Genomic DNA, 22,336 nt, shown 5'->3' on the forward strand with positions numbered 1-22,336 from the left:
TCGACTTGAAAGGAAATCAATGTATAATTTACTTGATTTAGATTCGTTATAACGGGAACTATCCATTTGACGTGAAATTCTTGATTGAGATGATTTGTTTGATCTTGGATGCAAGTGAGTGTCAGGGTCGAACCTCCTTCAATCACTTACTCGTCGTTTTCCGCTTCCGGTAATATTTTAATTAAAGCAGATTGAACTGTGATCGGAATTGCCAACAAGATAAATGACATAACCAACAAAAGTCTTGCTGATATGGAATACATTTAACTTGAAAATCAAGTCGCACTTTTCTGTCTGACAAAAACAACACTCGGAATTTGATTTTGCGTTTAATCGTTTTGATCTCAAAAGAAGACTTAACTTGAATCTGAAAATCCAATCGCGGTATTAAATTCCTGGCTGAAAAATCAAACGGAAAACGGATGTCGAGGTTTGGCATTCCACAGGAAACAATTTTTTTTTAAATCAGAAAAGGGGAATTTGATTTATTTAAGTTCGTCGGTCGACTCTAGCACATCTGTTTTTGTTTTTGACTTATTTATACAGAACTCCGGCCGCTTTCTAGCCGCATCTTGACGACGTGTTCGGACATGGAAGGACATGGGAGTGGAGAGGTGGTCGCCGGTGGTCTGGAATCCGTTTTCATCTGCCACCCAATTGACTGTGAGGACGACGCCATCAGGGGTCCAATTCCGAACGTTGATTTAGACTAAACTTAGACTAAACTAAGGCGTTTTTCGGACTAAACTTTGGGATTTCCCTAAACTTAGCGAAAAATCCAATTCCGAACCAAAAATCCTTAGTTTAGTTTTGAACTTACACTAAAAATGTTAGCAAAGTCTTGTCGAATAGTTAGCTTAAGTGCTGACTAAAAAAAGTACCTTTTTAGGTACTTTTTTTAGTCTAGTTCCCCTAGTTAGACTAAAAATTGCGGAGATATTAGGCAGTGGCGCTCTTGTTTGTTTACAAAATGCAGACAGATTTCGATGAAATCTTTATTTCTTTTTGATTTTGGTAAATTAAACAGGGAATTTTAGCATATTAATTTCCATAGTGACTTAATATCTCACTTTACGTATTACATAATCGTTTTTTAGTTTTTACCATATTAATTAATACGTTAATAAGTGTAATATTTACAAAAAAAACTTTATGAAAAAAATAAAAATAATCTCCAAAGTTATGCAATTTAAAATAAAAATAGGCCCTATAAAGCTTAAAATTGATTAAACTGACGCAAGTTATTGTTTTTTTCATTCAGTAAAGACTTTATTATGTGTGAATATGTCTTTAACTTTTATTTTATCAGTTACTTACGCAAGTAACTACTTTGAAAATGATAGTATATATATTTATTATAATGTTATTTAACAGTACTGTTGTTAAAATATCATCTCAAGTAATGTATTTACATGCCATTATATAAATACTATCAATTTATTACATTACTGCATTAATTAAAATGTATCGATCTGATTGAACGAATCGATTGCAAATAGAACTTAAGATTTCTCTTTAGTCCACACGTGGGGTTAGTTGAGTCTACTATTTTAGTCTAGACTTCCTTCAGTAAGCCCCTCTGTGATTGGATCTTTCGGTTCTTTAGACTAGTTAAAAATAAAAATCAAGTTTAGCAAAGTAAGTTAAAGTCTAGGACACATTTGGGTTCGGAATCGGACTTGAAAATAGTTTTGACTTTCGATCGAAACTAGACTAGGCTTGTACTTAACTAAACTTATCTAAAGTCGAAAACTAAACTAACCTAAGTCAACTGTTCGGAATTGGACCCCAGGAGTCGTGAACGGATAAGATCCTTTGGAAATTGTGCCGGTCTTCTCCGAGTTTGGATCCTGGTGTATGGGGATATTGGAAAATGGTGTTATTGTGATTTGAATCAGCAGAAGCTGATTTTTATTATAAATTAATTATTCTTACCTTTCTGTGAAAAAACCTCTACAGTTGCCGGAATCCGCATGATGTGATGGTGCGTGCGGAAGTAGTAGTTGCTTCGGCCCGTGGGAGCCTATGCTCTTTATCGCACTTATGTATCGTTTCCATATGTAATCGCCTCTACAAGTTTGTTAAAGAAATAGGAATATTGATTGCAAGTTTCTGGTTTGAAAATCATTTCAAATTTGTCTCTTCCAGTCCCGTGTGAGCAACAGAATAGAAGTCACGTTAGTTGCTGATTTTTCGAATGCATTTACTCCATAAAAAATAAAATATTAAATTTAAATATTTTTAATGATGTTTATTTGTATAATAAACGGGTTTTGTACATCAAATTTTCTTTGGTTTATAGTTTTATTCCTTGTGATTTAACCTAAGATTCAAGACGAGAAAGAATATTTAGCAACCTCATTTTAAATATTTAGCAACCTCATTTTAAAATAGTAAACAATAAATTTGCAACTTTTCCAAGACCAAGAATTCAAAACGAACCACAATTTCAAAAATAAGATGCTGTTTACTAATTTGTTTAAGCTTTTATCTGCCAGCAGACCGCAGCAGACTAAACAACAAACTGTCAAACCCGTCAAACCGTTACTCTGCCTGCTCTGGATATATACATCTGATTCGTGAGTGTTGTGAAACGGTTGTGAAACGGTTGTGAAACGGTTGTGAAACAGCCTAATTGTAAAGAAAAGAAAGTGTTAAAGACCCATAAAATCAAGTAAAAATTATTCTCTTGGGCAAAGATTTGTCACATGTTAAACAAAACAGAAGTGAACCCAAACACCATCCTCTAGGAGCTTGAAGAGGGTGGACGACATTCAGGCCCAGTCATTCAGGCCCGCTCCATTCAGGCCCAGGGCCTGAATGTCGCAACACATGGGCCTGAAATGTCAAATAAAAAAAAATATTTTATCAACGATGGCACTATCTAGTCTCACTTTTGGCTCCTTTGTTGCACTTACAACCAGTCCATACCCCCCAACGTACTTCACACATTGAAAGTCAAAGGGTTTATTATTTTATTTCATTAAAACGTAGTCCGTGCTGGATAAAGCCACGGTAAAAATTCTTGGCAGCCCAATTTCCCGTGAATGGGACTCCCTGCCATTCCCGACAGGGACAACCTTGGGTCAATTACTTAGCTGGTTTCTTACAAGTACATTACATGCATATTGTGAAGATGGTCATCGCGGTGGACTATACCAAATAACGCAATAAAGTTTAATTTCATCAGTATGGGGAAGCGTTGAATTTTTGAGCCGACTGACGAATTGGTAAGAACTTGCCTTTTTCTTCCTGCTGCTTCCCAGTAGACTACTGGCAAAAAATCGTTTTCTTGCTCAAATGCACGATGATCTTAAACTTCAAAGTAGCAGGAGTAAAAAAAGTCCAACTGTAAAGAATCAAGTGAAAGATGGAACCAACGACGCTTCCCCATTCTACGTTACCCTGCCTGAAAGTATACTTTTTATGTACTGGAGTAATAGTGCCTATAGTATTTGAAAAACATAAAATGTTAAAAATTAAAATGGGATAGGAAACCTAAGGCTACAAGTAGTTAGTGATCATCAGAGTGAGTGAGACGAGTGAGTGAGTGAGACATAGATAGCACACCATCGTTGATAAAATATTTTTTTTTATTTGACATTTCAGGCCCATGTGTTGCGACATTCAGGCCCTGGGCCTGAATGGAGCGGGCCTGAATGACTGGGCCTGAATGTCGTACATCCCTTGAAGACATTGTTTTATAAGATTTTCTAAAAAAAGGATTTGAGAGAAACAATTGGTATTTGCAGAATCTTATTCTACTTGCATTCTTTCCATTAAATTTTATTTCCCCTCTCGTAGTGCTGTGCAGTGCCTGGGAAACCAAGATATAAATTTCGTATCATCTTCAGTCCAGTTGGATAGGTACATTTCAGAATGTTTTTTGTTTAAGAGAGAGATTAGTATCATTATACCATCTCTCTCTGGTTCCAAAGTTGCTTCACATTTGCTGATTTCAGTTTAACACATTGCTGTGTGTTGGCACCGAAATGACACACTTGTATCAGGATACTTTGGAGGACAACTTTGTTTTGGGAATTTTTCTGTAAGTCCTCTTTGTTTCAAATGAAGCCTAGTTTCTTAATCAGAACTTATCTTTATTATTTCAGGGAGGTGACAGCCGAAGACGTGTTCTCAGTTATTGATTCACTATTGTTCCATCCCTAGTGAAAGGCTGCTTGTCAGAGCCACCTGCCAGCCTTGTTTTCTGTTATTAGGATATTTCCCAATATTTTACCAAATGCAGCTAATGAAAAGCAAACTCGCGGATGAGAATCTGCAGGTCTTCTGCAATGTCGACAGTCGTACTCTGAACACGAACTAATCGCAGTCTTCAAGAACAGGAGATTAAGATTCCTCCTGGCAAAGTGGAGCTTCACTCGATCAAGATGCACGAATGAGAATTCAGCTTCTCAGTCGATACATTGAAAATATGTAGCGCTTTTGCCGTTCTTGTCTGGAAATGACTCGCAACGGCGTCGAGTCCATCGATTTCAGCAAATCCGACGCCTTCTGTAGGATCCGATACTGTCTTGGCCGCTGATGAATCCTATCGTCTACGTCTTCGAATCCTACCGTCTACGCCAGTTGACCTCCCACATTCTAGTCATCATCAATCTGACGATCTTGCCATGCCACCAATAATCGTGAAGCAGGAGCATGAGCCGGGAACAGCAACAGGGGTCCAATCCTTGAAAGTGATTTGAAGTTCCAAAGCAGATGTCGAATTGCCGTGAGATTGCGAGCTTATTCGCCCATTCAATACCTCCGATTCACCAATTATTTGTTTTGCCCTTTGCGTCTCATTGTGCTTCAACATGACCGCGATACTCCGACGCAATTTTGTTGCCGGAAGGATTCCACATTCCCCATTCGGTAAATTTCAATTGCAAATATAGAGTTTGTGGGTTTAATTAATTATTTTATTTTTGCTTTCTTACAGGAAATTGAGCCTTAATTAGAATGGCACCACCAATCAATCCGGTCAAACAGATTGATCCACAGCCGGGAACTTCGATTACCTCATTGAAATTGGTGGGAATCCAAATACGTCTAACTATGGGATTTTGAAAAAAAATTAATTTTTTTTTTTCTACTTTAGAATTTACTGATTTGAAATTTAAGGAAATTTAGATTGAATCCAAGTTTAGATCGAATTCTTTCGAATGCTAGCGATGTTCTACTTCACACCGGACTGCCGCATTCTCCACTGGCATAGACTTTAAAACCAATGAGATCCTTTCCGACTAATCACTTGACAAATCCACATCGGAAGCCGCTGCTCCTGTCAATCTTGAAAAGGGATAGTTTACCGGTAAGGATCATTTGTGCTTATGGTAATATGGAGGTGACGTCTTTTGATGGGGCACCTGGAGTCACATTTTCGGCCTCAGCGGCAGACAATGCCATCAGTAGTAGTAGCTACGTATCGTCCGTAGGCCTCTAATGATCTTCACAGCATCCGCCGTTGGAGAGCCAGAAGACTTTGAAAGAGCTCGTTCTTTCGATTCGACGAGTCTAGGTAATTTCTTTTTTATTTGTTGAACTGATTTACATAAGGTAGCTTCTTTGTGTATTGTATTTCGATTTTTCTGCGAATCAGAACTTAATACTTTACGCAAAGGTTGTTGTTCAGGGATAGCAAATTAATTTGCTTCATTTGACTAGTTTCATTCAAATTGCAATTAATTTGCGAAACATTAAAACTCCTTTTTCAGTAGGTTGTTGTTGCCCATAGTACTGCCGCTACACTTTTAACTTACACACTAATCATTTTTACTTTAACAGGACTTGACATCAGAGATTGACGACGAGAGAACACCAAACTGGATGGAAGAAGAATAAGATCCAGGAAGCAAAGAAAATAACTGGACAGACTGCTTCAAAACGCTGAACGGAAGAAGATTGCGAGCAAGACCGACATCAAATAGATTTATTATATTTTAAAAATTTGAAGTGCATATTTGGGCTCCCTTCTTTCCAATGCCCCGTTTCCCCTGTGACTGAATATATTTGCCCTTGTTGTGTCACTCCATCGCTGTGAGGTTGGGAGGGCTCTGCTCGAACGGAGACCATGTGGAAGTCCTGCTCCAGATCCGAGCAGGGATCCGGGGCTAGCCATGCACCTCCTAGTAAGAATATTCGCTCCCGTAAAACTTACCTCGAAACTCTTGGTTAATTTCGGTTTAGTCTTAACCAAGTGCCACCCAGGCAATTACAGAAGTCGGCCCTCTACTCAAAGTAGTGGTCACCCCCCCACTATTTTGATGGGACGCAACTAAAATTGAACTTTGGTCTTGAACCGGACGCTCTTTTTATTGAATTAAAACGACATTTTTGTAAAACAAAGCCATAGTAATAAATTTAACCAGTTTTTTTTTAATTAATTATTTATTAAATATTTCTTCTCATTGAAATGTTTTCATGTGTTTTATTTTTCAACTTAGTTTTTACACAATACATAAATATTTATCAATCACACTTAAAATTTATAAAAGCTTGACATGAAGCAAAATAGAATGGGTGTGTTAATTTGTAGCTTCGGTTTTTCTCCACCCTGAAAAGAAATTTGTAAAATGTAAATTAATTTCAGTTTTCCAAAAAAATTTTTTACATCAATTACCTTGTAAGGAAGACTTTTCCATTTTGTCTTCAAGGTAGATTGGATAAGTCTGCATTGGTTTTTTTTGTTGTTAACGAAACTGCACATCAAAACCTTCTTCACTTTTTTTAGTCTGAAATTGAAAAAAACAAAATGAAGATGTTTGATTTAAGGAATACTGTCACAGTTACAAAATAATCTCACTTGTTTGAGGCAATTTCTTCCTACTTCACGCTCTTCTTTTGCCATCGTTGGTATCCGCTTGTGAATCTTCAGCTAAGTTCTGTCAATTGCAATAAAAACTGTTTAATTTCTTTTACCTTTTCACACAAAAAATTGATTCATTAAAAAATGAGTGTCATAACATACGCCTAGACTCAATCAACGAGAAAAAAATATTTCTAGCCAAAAACTAGTTTTGGGGAAAATCCCAATCACCGCAAGAATTCCATCGAAAGCGAAATGTGTTCGATTAAACGGCCTAGATAATCAAATTGGAAATAACTAAAATGAAATATAAACATTAGCACTTGTAAAAAGAAAATATAACATCCCCTCTTCCTAATGTCGCTCTTAAACTAAGGGAAAACGTGAAAAAAATCTGATCCAACCCACTCAACATCATCCTAAGACTGAACACCAAGCCAACTTGTTCCTCCCCACAGTGACACAATGAAATAAAAGTAAACATTCAACATATGACGGGACCACAAAAATATAAACGCAGCGACTTAGACGGCGTTTCTGGTGTAACGATGCGCTACGATCCTGGCCCCCCCCCCCCCTTCTTTCGACTCCCACTAGATATTTCCATTAAAGTGCAAGAATCACGCAAAAGATAAGGTTAAAATCCACATGACTATCGAGGATCACACAAATAACTCTACACTGAAAATATCGTGAAAAATTGCCTTCCTTTCTTGGTGACGGTCTACCTCCTTGCGACCTCGTAGAATTTGAAAAGGCCAGACATAGTTAACGGTGATGGGAAGCATTGTAATCAATTAGACACCAAAAGTCAAGGGTCGTCCCTGAAAAAATGGAGAAACAAAATCTCTCGGAATTTGGCGTAAATCCAGCAATGATCACACGAGAAAAATTGTAAGAAATCACCATACAAGTTGAAAAGAATTGATAGTCACTGCAAAGCGAAGTAGAAACGTGTGGTGCCTCGGCGAGAACGCCCAGTACTGACGGAATGTTGGTTTCAAAAAGAAGGGAACGGTGAGCAAATGGGCACGGCCGCCATCATGGATTTTTTCATCTCCCTTACCCCATAATAGGAAGAAAGACAAAATAAAAAATAAATTCTTTACAAAAAGTCCTACACCGCACTCGCAAAAAAGAACCAGACAGGAAATTCCCCAAACCTGCAACTTAACGCTGAACCAATTATTCTTTAAAAATCAGTCTAAGAATGGAGCCAAAAATTGCACAGCAGAGCAAGAAATAAAATGGCGTGGCCAAAAATGAAACGAGGCAACTCACGTTTGTGATGCGCTGTGAAACATTTCATTGCTTCGTCTTGCTCAGAACGCTGGACTTTGTAGCTTTGTCTTTTCTTCTAACTTGTGCAGAATGCTGGAACCACGATCGCAGTTCCACGTTCCTTGGATGAGGAATGACTTGGTGAAGGGATAAGCGTCTGAATCTGCTGGGCAGTCAAACTAGAGGCGATGCTTCTACACTTAGATTAGCGATTTGGGATGGGGTTGGTGCCGAATAGGACGTGGCAGCAGCAACTGCATAGGGCGTCGCTGTTGGATTTGCTTGTTGAATCAGTCCATCAGCGACTAGCTTTTCAACTGGAGGCTGATGCTGCTTTCCTGTCGTACCTGGTCGATCATGTTGCTATCTGTTTGGCCTTGTTGATTACAACTTTGGACTGTAAAAGGATTGACCCTTGTCTTCGGTCCTGGCTATCTGGAAGCACAGCACCTGAAAGTGATGACTCAACAGTAATAAAAAATAAGACTTAGTCATTGCATAGATTGAGAAGGAGAACAGTGACACAAACATTGAGGCAATGAATTAAATTTAATTATGAAAACTAAAACATGCAAGGCTGGATGGAACTTTTCCAAATGAGGATAACACGAATTTAAAGCTAAGTTAAAATATATCAAGGTGAGATTAACTCAAGCAATACCAGATTCCACAATGATCATGGTGAATCCCATAGGTTGAATCAAATAGCTCTAGCCAACACGCTTGTTTAAAACCTGAATAAAAAAACCACTCTGTATAATACTATAGACGAGCGAGTACTTTGTTTTTATGTCTTGAAAAACCGTTATTCCACGTAAAACCATTAATGTCAAGGCGAGCTGCCAATGGAACAGAACAGAAAAATGACCAAAACCTTGGTCTCTCTCATCATTGGAAGCGGGCAGAAAAACAGTTAGATTAGAATAATGCTAGTTACGGGATTAAAATTTAAAAGGACGTGAATGAAAGAGGAAAAAAATGAAAATGAATTTCCACCAATACACCACAGATCAGTTATCAGAGAAAAATGTAGTGCAGACGAAACCCTTTGTGGTTGGGGAGAAATAGGGTTAAGCAACTTGTTTTCCTTCACACATTTCTTCTTTAAACGTCACACATTATTTGCTTATTTCTACAGAAAGAAATAGAACTCATTTTCTTTTTTAAATAAGGACGTCACAGTTGGAAGCACAAAGTCCTTTGTGTCGCACTCTATTATACTCGGTTAGAAACTAAAGATTAAGATGAAACATTGAGTTTTAAGCAGTTACCATACATTTCAGTATCCAGTCTCTTTATTTGGATGTAGTTCATTTGCTCTGTTCGCTGGATCAAGCGGATGCCGCTGGTAATTCCGATACTCTGATTTTGCTAACTTTGCTTCCGTCGACCGGACATCACTTGGTTTCTCCAGCCGCGTCGTAACTAGAAAGAAAATTTAAAAATTTAAATGGATGGAGAACGAGATAAAAATAAGAGGTAGTAGCTAGATTCCTTATTTTTCCAAGGGGATCCATGATCGAGGGAAGAGTATTTCTTACATCCCTTAGTTTTGACGGTATCTAGTGCTGCTAGTCGTTTTCATGTCCGCCATCATTCGACAGTGAGCATTCGACAGCCAATCGGCATCCAGAGTAGAGAGTAGAAATTTTTATAAGCCAAATAAAAATGAAACACAAATTGACACTTGCTAAAGCAGGAAGTTTTGACAGTTAACGGCTAGAGGCACGGTGTATGCTGGATGTAGCCTAAATAAGGAATAAAACTAACGGAATGACGTCATTTGCAATTAACTTTCTCATTTTTAGAACATTTAAAAAACAAATCATTATTTCCAATGCAATTGAGCAATGCTTGCATCAGAATAACGACTACGAAAAATTATGTAACGTAATCGTGCAATTACTGAGTCAATAACTTTTTGACGGGAAATAATCGGAGGAGATTCACCATCGTTTCTTTTAACTTTAACTACTCTGCGTATAAATTCATTGCTGAACATCCTTAACATTAGGGGAGTAGAAGTGTCTCTCTATTCCCCTGTGCTGATGCTGATTGATGATTAATAGGTGGTGGGTATCGAGAGACAAAAATTAAAATTATATTAAAGTTAACACTTATATCAAACAAACTGTGGTTAGGTTCAAACAAGTGATTGGAGATGAAGATTAGAGACGAGAAATTAAATCTAGAGGAAAGCCCGTGTCGGTCCGTTTGTAGGTAAGATATCAACCAAATTAAATTGTATTAAAATTGTCGGATTCGATAGATTCTAATGATAAATTCCACTTCAGGATACAGGAATAGAATTCCAGAACGGTCGGCCAAATGATAGGAATTGATAATGGATACCAAACAATGGAAAAACCGGAATTCGTCCTGATTAAATGGATTAAGGGTCCTCACTGTACCTCCAATGGTCTAATATTCTAGGATGGAAACAAAATTACTCTGGCCAAGTCTACGACAACAAAGCCCCGCCCCCGCCCACCTTTTTTCAAATTACTAGGAAAATGGAAATGGAGGATGGAAATTTAAAGTGAAATGAAAATTACGAAATGCCAATGGAGTAACAGCAGAGGAGAGGCGAAAAACAAGAAATTCGTATTCCTGTTTATTCGATGAAACAAACAAACATAATTATGCCCACAACTTAAATCGGATTACTCGCAGTAGTAATGGGAATAAAAATGTATCTGAAATGGCGGAAAGTGAAAAAAAAGTTAATAGAAATCGAGACAAATTCGACCCAGAAGTCCCAATAGTAAATCAAATTAGGACATTCCAGCCCTACGATAAAAAATTAACAAAGAAAAGATTTCGTTTCGATTTGCTGATCTTTGGTGGTATACCCGGAAGACATCAGATATCAGAATGAGCCGTAAACTTAACAACGACAGACCATAATTAGGCGAGGCATCAGACCCGATTGAAACCACAAGAAAATTAAATTTCACATACCCCAAAAATGGATTAAGTCTGGGCTGATTCCATCGTCCGTTCCGTCTCCAAGGTGATTGCGCCCAAATTTGTTGGACAGCCAATGAAACCTAAACAGATTCAAATGATACAATAAGATTAACTTTTTCATGGTCAATAGAAAACTGCCTTCGTATTTTCACTATCAGCAAGTATGCCAACGTCAAGTCAAGTCGCTGCATTAAACACCTTCGTATTTTGCCAAAGAAATTGATGCCAACTAGCAGTTGTCAATGCGCATTAGCCTACAATGCTCAATGCTTTATAATATATGATCTTGCAAACGCAGGTAGTCAACCGTTAGAGGTATGATAGCAGATGGCAAGTAACGGAATAGTAGTCTTTTTCATTTAATTTTCTAATTTTTTAAAACTTTAAAATCACAAATTAGTTATTTCTAATGCATTTAAGCAATACTTGTGTCAAATCAGCGTACAGGATTAAGTCTTACGTCAAGTGTGTAATAAAAGACAGACCTCAAAGCTCAATAAATCCAGCGCTTTAACTAAAATACGAATAATATTAGGAAGACTTACTTCTGCTTGTGTGCCAGCAGTTATCCGCTTTCACGTTTATCAGTTATCGCCGTTTCACGTCAAGATAATTCAAAGATTAGAAGTAGAATCACTCAACTGCTTGTTCCTAGACATGGCCAGAAGCCGACACCCACCAACTTATTAACAAATAAAACTGACTACAGAGTTGTAATTTAAAAATTCCGTCCCTTACCTAGGTATTAGTGTGGGCCGCGTTTATACTTCGGTCAAAAATGAAAAATATAAAGAGGGAGATTTGAAAACCGAACAAACAAATTCAAATCTACCGCTTTTAAAAAATGAAAGATCGTATAATATGTGGCCAACGTGTGGAACTATCGGATTAAAGTTGCGTTGGAGGCGGGTTAATCTGCGTCGGAAAATGTTGAAATCTACCGTTCTCGACTTCCAAAATTAAGTAATTTGAGATGAAACTCGTAAATTTACGATACAATTATCCTGTAAAACTGTCTTCTTTGCTGTAGAGCCGAAAACTATCTCAACTTGTTAAATACATTATCAGCTCCTATTCACTGCGTAGGTTTAACAGACTACATCTATTTAAAGGCGCTGGGAAAAACTGCATCAGTTAGTCAACTTCGGGTGGAAGGCAAATTACAGAACAGGACAATTGAACTTGGACACGAAACAAATCGGCGGTAAAGTAAAACACATTTTACCGTATCTATATTTTTTTAAGTAATTAAAGTCCAACTATAAATGTCAGGAGGTCTACTTCTTGAAAATGAGTCCAAAATCGCTGATTGCGTTGCTTCTACTTTGTGTTGGTGTCAACTGCCAATCAGACGAGTCGTCATCTTCATCCTGGGCCAAACTCCAAATTTCACCCAGCGAATTGTGTTCAATGCCCTACGGTAATTTCAGAGTCAACATTTACGAGCACGCGAATAATAACAAGGCGACGACGACCAATGCAATCAACAAAAAATATTTCTACGCTCCAATCGCTTTACTCAATCACAGAAGCGCACATAGTTTCTTCAACAACGTCACACAAGAGTCCGAGGTCCGTTTCCGCATTGAAATGTGGAACACCAAAGTCGAGAACAAAGTCGTCAGTTATTTGACGAAATATCTAAATATGACCATCGAAGACAATCAAGTACAAGTCATTCCTTTAGAGAAAGTTGCTCTGGTCAGCACGAAATCTTCAACCGTCTTCTCGCTGCCAACCGATTGGCTGTTGTATCAACAGCACCAGTCGGTCAAATTTACTCTGTCATGTTTCGTCAAGAAAGATTGTGACCAAATAGCGGCGGATATGCGCAGCAATCCCCAACAATTCGATCAATTCAAATTGCTTTTCAGTTTGTCTTCGCAGAGTACGCAGACCAGACAGACGGTCATCCGCATCGACAACATCGTCAAAGGACAAATGATGACGCAACTCATGCAGAAATTCAATGAAAGCACCAAAGACGCTCTGCTAACGGCCAGCGACGAGAAGAAACTCTTGACGGAATCGACGACCAACGTCTTGATCGACACGTTCGACGACTCGGACGTCGTTTCCCAAAATTCAGAGTCGCATGTTTACAACATGTTGGAGAGTTTACTCGTCTCATCAAGGACGATCATCAGGGATCAAAGCGATAAAATGTGGGATTCGGTATTTTGGAACGAGGACAACTATCGACCGGACAAAACAACAAAAACTCTGAACGACATTTACAGGAAATTGGACAAGGAAGACCAGAAGAAGTTGATCAACACGTTCCAAAATACAAATTCCTTTGAGTACGGGGCTGGAGGAAGTGTCGTGGGGATTGGCTCGTTCGAAACGAGATTCAAAACTGAAATTTCCCGTCACGGTTCGACAACGAAGGAAGACATCAACAAATTGTTCCAGGAAAGTAAAGATCACGGCCAGTGGGACGGAGAGAAATTTGTTCCAAAACCTTTGAAACTCAGCAGAATCAATTTGTCGAAATTGCGAGACACCCAATCCTTACAGGATCGCAAAGTGAACGTCAAATACTCGACCGCCGTCCTATCGATGCCCATCCATTTCGTACAAAATTCTGACCTGACAGTCACAGACGAGTGGCAAGATTTGAAAGACGAATTGAAAAGTAATTTACTTATATAAAATCAAGTTTCCATTAATTGTGGTTGAATGATTGAAAATTGGTTAATTAATTAATACGCAGAAACACAAGAACGTTTGTCTTACGCTTTAAAATTGTTGGTGAAAAGGCGCATCACCTTTGAAAATTTAGAAAAGAAGCTAAACGGTAACAAAGATAGATGCGTTTAGGAATTTTCGAAAATTTAAATTATACTTAAACTGATATTTCTTTGCAGACACCACCTCAACCGTTTTGAACTTAAACAAGGAGATGAACGGTACACCACATTTGACTCGGTTGACTTCAAAACTATAACAAAACTCGATATCACAGCAAAAGTATTTCGGAAAGTTAAATGAAATTTTTCGTTTATTGAATCAGAGAGAACGAGCGTCATTGCGGATATTGGTCATAGGCCCACGTCCTGTGATGACCTCAGACGAATCGGACACATCAAAAGCGGATTCTATTCCGTCATGAGCCAGAGTAAAATCCAAACTGTTTATTGCTATTTCTCTCGGAAGTCAAACGTGCAAAGTAATAGAAAAATGTTACAGGATTTTTAAAATTACAAATTTCAACAAATCAAATTTTTCATTTAGATTTACAGAATACGATTGGCTATGTCGACGTTAAATCAGGGCCAGTTTACTTCTACGCCCAGAAAACGGCGAGCTACTTTCGTGTCAACACAATTATCCCATTCGAAAATCAACAAATGAATGTGGGCTATGCCATGAGCTACAGTGGAATTTTTACCGCTCCTAAACCTGGCAAATATTTCTTTTCTTTTTCGGCAATTTGTGAGCTAAAGACTAATTGTCGAGTTAACTTACAAATGAAGACTAAAACATCCGACTGGTTTAAAATCGCACAAGGCTATGGTGAATCAGCTTTTCATACTTTAACGCTCCAGTCCATCATACAACTGAATAAAGGCGACCAAATTAGTTCAATGTTGAGGGAAGGGGCAATTAATGAGAGTTCTAATAAAAATAACGGCCCATTTACGCATTTTGTTGGATGGATGATAGAGGAGGATATCTTTTGAATAGATTCAGATTGAATCTTAAAATTGCTAGTTGAATTAACGGATTAAGAAATTTTAGTGAACTATTCACAAAACCTCATGTCACGTATACAAGAGGATAAAAAATTATTTCAAGTGGCTAGTTATACCTGGTATGATATGCTGATTTAGGTCATAAAGTTAATAATAAAATAGATAATCAAAAGTATTGCCTCTTCTTCCTGTACAATCGATCGGCGATAACGCGAAACAAAATATTAAAAATGGTAAAAAATACATCGTTTTATCTATGGTAGCGATAAGCAAAAAGAACAGCAAAAGGCGCATGAATTGATGCGACTAGTTGAAATAGTAAAAACAATCAATGAAAGTATCGCAATCAGGGATACTTAACGTCAATTAAGCCGACAAGCAGTGAGTTGGGACGCAAACTTAAACATTGAACATGTTATAGAACGACTCACGATCGTCAATCATCTTCAACAAAAAAATAAATCTAGCGCTTTTTATAATGAATTTTTTTGGACAACTTACTTCTGTTTTTGACTGTGCTGACGTTATTCACAAATTCGCACATTCGTCTTTCTGGCTGCAGGTAGTCGCCATAGAGTTTTGGTTCCTGTGAAAACAAAAACACGGAAACAATAAATTGATAAGTGAAACCATTATCCGATACACGACGAGAACAATTTATTTCTACAATCGACTCGCCAGTAAATCAGAATTTGATTAGTTTTCGGAAAATTATATTATACATGAAGGAGGCTTGATAGTGAGGAAATAACAGGACTTAATATCCTGACCGAGTACCTGATGTGTCCTCAATTTTTGAAGTTATGTCACGTTCAGGGTTCTTTCAAATGAAAAATGATTGCTGTCAGCTTTCACTGCTTTGCCATGACATGTTTGATGTGAGATGCAGTAACTAACATTCTAGGTTTAGATCGCTTAAGGAAAATGAGGAATCCAAACTTCATCAATATAAACATTTTTGGTTTTCACTTGGATAACACGTAAACTGTAGCCTACCTTATTGACAACTGTACCCTTTTATTGTTTTTTTCTCAAAACTATACTTGCTCAAATGAATTGATTTTATTGTTTGCCTAGCTATCTGTTGACTTGGCATCTTTGACTAAATAACTTGGTAAATAACTAAATAAACTTGAGATCTTACACTGCGTCTTGACAGCAACAAAGAAGCAAGACAAAAAAAAGTCTTAGATTCCATTAAGACAAATGAAAAAAAGGCAACGAAATGAATACCAAGACAAAAGAAATCTACTTTTTCTGTGATCGATGGTTGACGACTATATTTGTTTACTTTCAGTTTACACTCCCAACCACCCCCCCCCCCCCTTTTTTTCTCGATTGTTCTTGGTCGATGGGGCAAAAGTCGGCCATCATGGATTCTATAGGGGGAGGATAGGGAAATGGTTTCGGCAACTTGTGCTTAGGAAGTTTGAGTAGCCAGCGATGGACATCTTACATCTACCTAGGGCTGTGGCCCGGAACATGTAAACCCAGGTCCAACAAGCAAGGTGAATAAAATAAAAAGTGTACGATTGACTTACTCAGTACCGAAAGGATCAAACGGCTGGTAACTGCATGACTATTGTTGGCAGGCAGATGGAAAAGCGCCGTCTTCACTTTCTCATCACAATGAGAGCCTGGAATACTTTGTCAAGTCCATCGTTCGAAACCTTCCTATATGATAATGGAAAAACGTTAAGTCAGTCAGAAATCAAGTTTATTCATTTGATTCAAGTTAAAATGTTACGGCAGCCAATTCTGGGGTATCAAACTTTATCAGGTCTTGCAGCCTACGTAAGTAAAATGAAACAATTGACGAAAATATTGGCAGCGAAATTAACAAAAATTCAAAAAACTTGAAACACAAAACGCAAATTCTTCTAGAATGTTTTACCGTCTACTGACTGACTGATGAGCAGTTACACTTTGATATGCACGCCAATCTTCTGATGTTGGGGTTTGTTGATATTCGTCATCCTCTGTTTATTCAATGAAACGAACCACCATACATACTACAACTTAAATCGGATTACTCGGAAGTAGTAATGGGAATAAAACTTTATCTCGCCGAATTAAGAAACAAATTATACTGATACTCAATATTCTGTCCTTCACTTCGTCATGAGTACAAACTTTTATAGAATAGGTACAATAATTTTTTTTAAGGAAAAGGCGGAAAGTGAAAAATAGTTGATAGAAATCGAAACAAATTCGACCCAGTGTATTTTTCCAGCCCTACGATAAAAAAATTAACAAAGAAAAGATTTCGCTTCGATTTGCTGTGCTGATCTTTGGTGGTATACCCCGGAAGACGACAGAATGGGTCGTTACCTTAACAACGACGGAAAAGGGAAAAAACCGTGGCTATTTTTCATGTTTCTAAGTGTTTGTATTCCCTTATCTAACAACAATATTTATTTTGATCTTGTCGAACGGAAACTGCATTACATAAACGCAGAGCTGAGTTAATTTTGGAATTATGATTTATTTGGTGTGGCATCGCACTTAATTGTCGTTCAAATTGTCAAAGGTCAAAACGAAAGCCACGAAAAATTCAAAAAATCGATGAAGCACAATTTATGCAAAGAAATCTCAACACACAGCAACACGCAAGAAAATGAAACTGCACTTACCCCAAACGTTTAAGTCTTGGCTGATTCCATCGTCCGTCCATTCCGTTCCCACGGTGATTGCGCCAAATTTGTAGATCAGCCAATTAAACCTAAACAGATTCAAGTTATACCTTTAGATTAAGTTTTTCATGGTCAATAAAAACCACCCCTTGTATTCGTCTTTTGTATTGTAACTGTCTACAATATTATGTCAAGTCGCGTAATATGATCTTACAAACGCAGGTAGTCAACCGTTAGAGGTATGATAGCAGATGGCAAGTAACGGAAATAGTCCTTTTCACTTAATTTTCTAATTTTTTATAACTTTAAAATCACAAATTAGTTATTTCTAATGCATTGAAGCAATACTTGCGTCAAATCAGCGAACCGGATAAACTGTTACGTCAAGTGTCTCTCTCCAGTCCCCATTGGCAATGCTGGGTATCGAGAAAAGCATATCAAAATATAAAAAGGAAGGAAGGAAGCCAAAGTGAGAATGAGCAGCAAATCATATGCTTTTGGTAACGAGAGACGAACGTATAAAACCAAACAACACAAAATTCCAAAAACAAAAACATAAAGAAGTCGGTGCAAAAATAAAGAAATGACGCAGAGAACTTACATCTGCTGGTTGTAGCTTGACAGAGACATGTGGGAACAAACAAGCCATTGTACTTGGAGTATCACGAAAGAAGCTTCTGTTGTTTAAATCACTTGTTACAGACCACGCTACCATAGTGCTTTACGATGTCTCGGTTAACTTACTAACTATCAAAAGTTAACTACTATTAAGTAATATGACAAAAGAATGGAAACAAAACACCAATGAGAGAATAAAATTAGCGCTCATGTCGTCAATGAAATCAATCAAAGAACTAAAAACGAAGAGTCCCACGCCCACCCAAAGAGTAACCGACACTGCTTATCTAAGGAAATCGTAAATGGCATTGGAGAGAAATAAAAACACATGAGCAATACTTGAATGAAAGTAACGAACAAGATCAATTTTAACGCAATCTGCAAATATTGAGCTAATATTTCTTTTTACAAAAAAATGATGAGATGCTTCTCACCATCATGATTTTCGACCACTGCTTGCGAGATGTAAGACTTGGTTAAACTAACTGTAATTGGCGAAGCTAACTGACGAGAGGAAAAGTCATTTCTTCCTACTCCTCTTTCACCCTTGTGGTCGAAAGAGAAGAGTATGAAAGAGACGACGATTCCTTAGTTAGTAAGCTTTGCTTTTTAGACTCATTTCTCTGTTGGCAAGCAAAACAATTATTCAAAATAAAGACTAACTTTGATGAAATTTAGGAAAATTAAAGCCCTCATTTACTCGTTTTTTAAAACGCTTCTCTATTTTCTTATTCTAGCAAAAGATTTATTTATTGCGTTGATGGATTTTCCCAGAGACAGATTATTAAAAAAAAAATTTAAGTTTATAATTGTAGAATCATCTGCAATAGTTCAGTTTCACCCCGTTAGCTTTTGACAAACCGACCCCAAACTGAGAGAATTAGTCTTAGAATGAAAAAGGTGATATCGATGAATCGTACGCAATAGCCCCAAGTCAGAAGACGTTCAAATCGACGAGGCACTAGAAAGCTACGAGATGGAGTGAAAAGGTTTAAAGGGAACTGTTTCCTAATTCATTTTTGTAAAGAAAGTCAAGACGCAAGAACTAGTGCTACGAGGAATCTTACCGACAGGCGAGGGAAAATGCCAAGGACAATCGTCTTTGGTAGATGAATATCGCTCGGAATCCTGAATCAAGAGAAAATCGTTTCGTTAGTTTAAATTGTTATCAAACCAAAATCAAAACAAAAAGATGGCAAAAAAAAAATATGTTAACTTAAAAATATACAAATTAAAAAAAATAGTAAATCCCAAATTGGCATAATCCTTTAATTGCAGGAAGTCGACCGCTAGAGGCATGCTGCAACAGATGGAATGTGACGGAAATGCCGTTTAATTTTATTTTCTTATAAAAAAAAATCAAATTAAATTTCTCAAATAAATGAGCGGTACTTGTACCATAATTGAAAAACAGGATATATTATAGGTCATTCGTGCAAATATTGAGTTTATATTTTTTGACGGATTATAATCCGACGAGATTCACAATTGGTGTTGTCTACCACTGATTAGAGTATTAATTCTTGGCTGAACACTACTAGTATGGGAATAGATGCTACAACTATTCCTACCTTCGTTCTTCTTCAAAACAAATAAGATATTCCATAGATTGAAAATTTCTATAAATTACAGGGTGAACGACGGACAGCAGGAAGGAAATGTTATGGTGTTGGGAGTGGCCACCCCCCGTTAACAAAAAGTAAATTTGACGTGAATGAGCTGCAATATCCGATTGGTCTAGACTAATCACTCGACTGGGTGAAATATTAATCTGGCCATTAATCAAATTAAAGATTAGAGTTGTATGGCTTCGTTCATGTAAATGGTCAGGTGCGACATTGTCTTCTTCTGTTAAATTTAGGAAAGGAACCCTACCCCCTTTTTTATTGTTTTTCTTTACAGTTAGAAATATTAAAATAACAAATAATTTTAACTCGTAAAAAATAACGACAGCAAGAAAAATTGGTGGGTTGCTCAAACTGCAGGTGGTGTTACAGCTTTTAAAAAATGAAAAGATGGCAGATAGAAAGTGACATCTTGCAAGGCTTGAATGTTTGCGATTTAACAGAAAACCAAAACATTTAGAGCAAAGCAATTGCAAGCAGATGGGGAAGCAACACACTTTAAAAGGAAAGACAATCTTAGGTCTCCATTTACAAAAAGGATTCTTTGATTTAAATTTGAGACTTCAATAATTACATGCCCCTCTATTGAGCTCTCTATTGAGCGAAACTACAATAGCCCACCGCTTGGGATGTTATCCCCTGTATATGTCTACTCAAGTCGGAGGAAAAAAAACAGTTGGGATCTGTCGTCGAGAAAATATGAAAAAGAAATCGGTTGGCAAATACGACCGCGAATTCAAGTTATCGCAATTAAATTTAGCGGATCAGAAATTAAAAGCAAAAACTAATATTTACCGCTTACGTAAACAACGATGATTTAGAACCGCAACCTTTTTGTGGTCGTTACAACGTCAATACCTCCGTAGAGCCACCGAGTTTCGCGGTTCGTTGTTCACTTTGGCAGTCCGAGTTCATCAAAGGAAGGAGATGACGCGAGAATTCCACGCAACTCTTCTCCCTGTTTTTGGGTTGCGACGATGGAAATTCAAGCTCAGACGACTATATGTCAAAAAAACAACCGGCCTAGCGTATAATAAGACGGAATGCTTGTTGTGATACCAGGTTGAACCATTGGCGGATGTGGTCGAACATTTCCTGTTGATATACGAGACAAGATTTTAGAAAATGATACGATCTGAGATGAGTTGAGAAATGCGAAGATATTGACTACACTGATGGATCACTATGTAACTTATTGTCCGCTGATTTCAACGGTCGCAATGAAATTAAAATGTACATGCAAATGGCCAGCCTGATTTCATCGCCATCGCCGACTACACGGTGATTAGCTCAACGAAATCGCATTGCCAATCAAACTGCAAAAAGAGTTATCAAATTATAGCTTGAATAGCAATCCTTGTTACATCAATAATCTCGAGTTACCAAGTCTGATGAGAAGGGTGGACAAAGTCTCCTGGCTTTCAGCTTGACGACATAACTGCGGTCAGCATAACAATCACTCACGCTTTGTAAAATTAAAAATTCAGCAAGTCATTTCAACATACAGGACAACGCTAAATGGCAAACTATCAAGAAAACCACACGTTAAGTAACACTAAGCTTAAAACTGTACTCTAAACTGCTGGACTAGCGAAAATATGGTGGAATTGAACGGGCTACAGTTAACTGAGCCGAGAATCAGCTGGAAAAGGCTAACGTATAAAAGTTCAAAGTAAAACAACGCCCAAAAGCTACGCAAATTGACGAGAGGAGAATAATCGAATCCAAAAACTTTTCAAGGTTCAAAGATAAAATCACAAAATGACTGCAGAAAATAGCAACCTAGATGCATACACGACGCTTAATCCAGCAATGTTTCAAACTCACTCCATCATTATTCATCCTAGTTCCTGGAAGACTTATCCTTTTTGAAAGGCAATAACAATAAAAACAAAGTTGAAGTTCTGCATCTCACATAATTAATTTTGGTTGATTACTCGGCCTCATCTGAAGTTCATTTTTGTTTCCTTTTAAAAATTCTGTAAATGAATTGCAACCCACGATCAACAAAAGAACCAAGAAACAAGCATTTCTGTTGATGGGACTGTTAAACTTATGGAAAATGATTTGCTGGTGCAACCCATTAAAATTATTACAAAATTTGACATCACAATTATGATCCAACGGGATCCAACAAAACAGATAGCTTCTACCACCCGAACCAGCAATAATCAGAGAGCTGCAATCTACATTGCCTACATTTCACGTTGCTCTGAATAAACATTACTTGACAATAAGTTCAATTACTTTATACAAGTGAAACAGAATAAGAATTGAAATTTGAATGCAATTTACAAAGCCCTGGAATAGAATAAGATCACGTTGACTTGAGGGAAGTCATTCGTATCGAGCATTTGATGCATAGAAAAGCAAACAGTGTGATAATACTAAAATTCTCCGAAAATAGTAAGAAATTTTCATACTACAAAAAATGTGGATTCCTCCATAAACTGAAACAACAGGTAAAAAAAACTCACTCGTTCTTACGGTAAAATTGTCTGTGGTTGAAGTGGAAACTCGAGTCTGCCAAATTCACAAGCAGTCGTAACTGCCATCGTGCTGCCATCCATCTTTAACAGTAGTGTCTGCTAGGTTTACACTGTTACCATGGCAAAGAGAATGGCGCCAAATGAACGGGATCAAAAAATACGTGTTGGATGAAAGTTATAAATTGAAAAACAATTTAAAAATTACATTGGT

The 22,336-nt window shown here is 37.4% G+C and overlaps 1 protein-coding gene and 2 long non-coding RNA genes across 13 annotated transcripts; 2 read left to right on the plus strand and 1 right to left on the minus strand.

Moving 5' to 3' along the window:
* The first annotated feature begins 3,682 nt into the window (after positions 1–3,682).
* On the plus strand, positions 3,683–6,385 carry LOC124344342. 3 transcript variants are annotated; one of them, XR_006919706.1, is made up of 7 exons: positions 3,683–3,742; positions 3,805–4,048; positions 4,113–4,878; positions 4,946–5,037; positions 5,105–5,317; positions 5,442–5,524; positions 5,791–6,385. It is a non-coding gene; the product is annotated as an uncharacterized LOC124344342 (long non-coding RNA). The 3 variants fall into 3 exon arrangements; XR_006919705.1 differs by having other exon boundaries at positions 3,805–3,867; positions 3,939–4,048; positions 5,105–5,524; XR_006919704.1 differs by having other exon boundaries at positions 5,105–5,524.
* A 32-nt stretch (positions 6,386–6,417) lies between these two features.
* LOC124344339 lies at positions 6,418–22,138 on the minus strand. 8 transcript variants are annotated; one of them, XR_006919689.1, is made up of 13 exons: positions 22,124–22,138; positions 20,432–20,731; positions 19,079–19,139; positions 17,394–17,482; positions 16,302–16,434; positions 15,262–15,346; positions 11,054–11,142; positions 9,364–9,857; positions 8,754–8,826; positions 8,093–8,555; positions 6,809–6,887; positions 6,626–6,737; positions 6,418–6,559 (listed from the first exon to the last, which is right to left on the minus strand). It is a non-coding gene; the product is annotated as an uncharacterized LOC124344339 (long non-coding RNA). The 8 variants fall into 8 exon arrangements; XR_006919692.1 differs by lacking the exons at positions 15,262–15,346; positions 16,302–16,434; positions 17,394–17,482; ... (1 more) ...; positions 20,432–20,731; positions 22,124–22,138 and adding an exon at positions 11,261–11,275 and having other exon boundaries at positions 9,364–9,660; XR_006919690.1 differs by lacking the exons at positions 15,262–15,346; positions 16,302–16,434; positions 17,394–17,482; ... (1 more) ...; positions 20,432–20,731; positions 22,124–22,138 and adding an exon at positions 11,608–12,264 and having other exon boundaries at positions 9,364–11,142.
* On the plus strand, positions 12,181–14,916 carry LOC124344330. 2 transcript variants are annotated; one of them, XM_046797845.1, is made up of 6 exons: positions 12,181–12,266; positions 12,335–13,700; positions 13,779–13,862; positions 13,933–13,974; positions 14,079–14,234; positions 14,300–14,916. In XM_046797845.1, the coding sequence occupies exons 2-6, from the start codon at positions 12,353–12,355 to the stop codon at positions 14,746–14,748; spliced, it is 2,079 nt and encodes a 692-aa protein (XP_046653801.1). In that variant the 5' UTR covers positions 12,181–12,266; positions 12,335–12,352; the 3' UTR covers positions 14,749–14,916. The 2 variants fall into 2 exon arrangements, with proteins under 2 accessions (XP_046653801.1, XP_046653802.1); XM_046797846.1 differs by lacking the exon at positions 13,933–13,974.
* Positions 22,139–22,336: the final 198 nt, after the last annotated feature.

Source organism: Daphnia pulicaria, chromosome 6, assembly GCF_021234035.1.
Source record: "Daphnia pulicaria isolate SC F1-1A chromosome 6, SC_F0-13Bv2, whole genome shotgun sequence".
Taxonomy (NCBI): domain Eukaryota; kingdom Metazoa; phylum Arthropoda; class Branchiopoda; order Diplostraca; family Daphniidae; genus Daphnia; species Daphnia pulicaria.

Bases quoted from the DNA above. Each gene is read 5' to 3' on its own strand.
- LOC124344330 (XM_046797845.1), top strand. From the start codon at position 12,353: ATGAGTCCAAAATCGCTGATTGCGTTGCTTCTACTTTGTGTTGGTGTC. The intron at 13,863-13,932 runs GTAACAAAGATA...ATTTCTTTGCAG, and splicing joins TTTAGAAAAGAAGCTAAACG to ACACCACCTCAACCGTTTTG. The intron at 13,975-14,078 runs GTACACCACATT...TTATTGAATCAG, and splicing joins CTTAAACAAGGAGATGAACG to AGAGAACGAGCGTCATTGCG.